General features: G+C 42.3%; 1 protein-coding gene across 1 annotated transcript; it reads left to right on the top strand.

The window, feature by feature from the left end:
* Positions 1 to 478: 478 nt before the first annotated feature.
* LOC102858452 (olfactory receptor 5G3-like) lies at positions 479 to 1423 on the top strand. The gene has a single exon (XM_006900443.1). The coding sequence runs from the start codon at positions 479 to 481 to the stop codon at positions 1421 to 1423; it is 945 nt and encodes a 314-aa protein (XP_006900505.1).
* The last annotated feature ends 228 nt before the right edge of the window (positions 1424 to 1651 follow it).

Genomic DNA, 1651 nt, shown 5'->3' with positions numbered 1-1651 from the left:
CAACAACACAAGGATTTGAATGCTGCAACTTTGAGAAGCAGCTTATTGGGCTTATCTGCTGGAGGGCCTCAGGATGGGTTTGAACTGATCATCTTTGGCTAATAGCCAAGGACTTAATTTTTAGGCCAATCATGCGTTTTTATTATCCTAGCAAACATTAAGATGAAACATGGAGAGTGATTCTCATTTCAAATAGAATTTTAGAGTTTGAAGGAATTTCAGAGAACAAAGTTAGGAAAGAATACTAAGTACAAAGAGGTCAAGTGTGAACTTCCCAATTTATACAGTTTTTTTACCATAATTGCTCTGACTTAGTACCAAGAATATTGTCTCTCAATTCAACTTCAAATGATTGTCCCTTATTGACCTGTTTCAGACAACCTGTCCTTGGCTTAAAAATACTTCTTGTTACTGCTGGTGATTGCTATTTTATAATAAAAAAGAATTATTTTCTTTTAAAAAGAATAGATTGCACCCAATGGAGAATAAGACCAAGACGCTAGTGAGTGAATTTCTTTTCCTGGGACTCACAGACCAACTGCACCAGCAGATCATTCTCTTCGCCATGCTTCTCATCATCTACCTGGTCACCGTGTGGGGTAACCTGGGAATGATCGTACTGATATGGACTGACTCCAGACTCCACACGCCTATGTACTTTTTTCTTAGCCATCTGTCCTTTGTGGATATTTGTTCCTCTTCTTCCATTGCCCCGAAGATGCTGTGTGATATCTTTGTAGAGAAAAAAAGTATCTCTTTCCTGGGCTGTGCTGCACAGCTGTGGTTCTCTGGTCTGTTTGTGGCAGCTGAATGTTTCCTCTTGGCTTCCATGGCGTATGACCGGTACGTAGCCATCTGCAAGCCCTTGTTGTACACCCTGATTATGTCCCAGCGGGTCTGCGTGCAGCTGGTGGTAGGACCTTACGCTGTGGCTCTTTTAAGCACTATGACTCATACAACACTGACTTTTTGCTTACCTTTCTGTGGCCCAAATATCATCAATCATTTCTTCTGTGATATCTCACCTCTGCTCTCCTTGTCATGTGCAGACACCTGGATCAATAAGTTGGTACTTTTCGTCTTAGCTGGAGCTGTGGTCGTACTCAGTGGTGTGACCATCGTGGTCTCTTACGTGTGTATTCTGATGGCCATCCTGAGGATTAAGTCCGCTGAGGGGCGGCGGAAAGCCTTCTCCACTTGTTCCTCTCATCTGGCAGCTGTCTCTGTCCTCTATGGGACTCTTTCCTTTATTTATGTCCTGCCGAAGTCACATTCCTCCCTGGATATCAATAAGGTGATTTCCCTGTTTTATACTGTTGTGATCCCCATGCTGAACCCCATCATCTACAGCCTGAGAAACAAGGAGGTGAAAGATGTGTTCAGGAGAAAGTTTGAAAGAAATAACTTTCTAATTAGCCGATAAAGTAGGATTATACTTGTATTGTTTTATTGATGTTGACGTGAAATATGTGGTGACAAAAATACTGGACCGAGGGTTAGAGACTGCAGGCCTATCCTGGTCCTGGTTATTAAAATAAAAGCAATCAAAAGAATACACAGATGTAATAAGCATTTATCTTTCCTCTTGAGGGAGCTCTGGTCGCCTAGTGGATTAGGAGTTTCCCTGCCACCCCAAACGTAGGCATTTTGA

This window comes from Elephantulus edwardii, unplaced genomic scaffold (assembly GCF_000299155.1).
Source record: "Elephantulus edwardii isolate Elephantulus edwardi_28Jun2011 unplaced genomic scaffold, EleEdw1.0 scaffold00284, whole genome shotgun sequence".
In the NCBI taxonomy this organism is placed as follows: Eukaryota; Metazoa; Chordata; class Mammalia; order Macroscelidea; family Macroscelididae; genus Elephantulus; species Elephantulus edwardii.
The sequence above is the reverse complement of the archived record's forward strand: the minus strand, read 5'-3'. Positions and strand labels throughout refer to the sequence as shown.

Bases quoted from the DNA above. Each gene is read 5' to 3' on its own strand.
- LOC102858452 (XM_006900443.1), top strand. From the start codon at position 479: ATGGAGAATAAGACCAAGACGCTAGTGAGTGAATTTCTTTTCCTGGGA.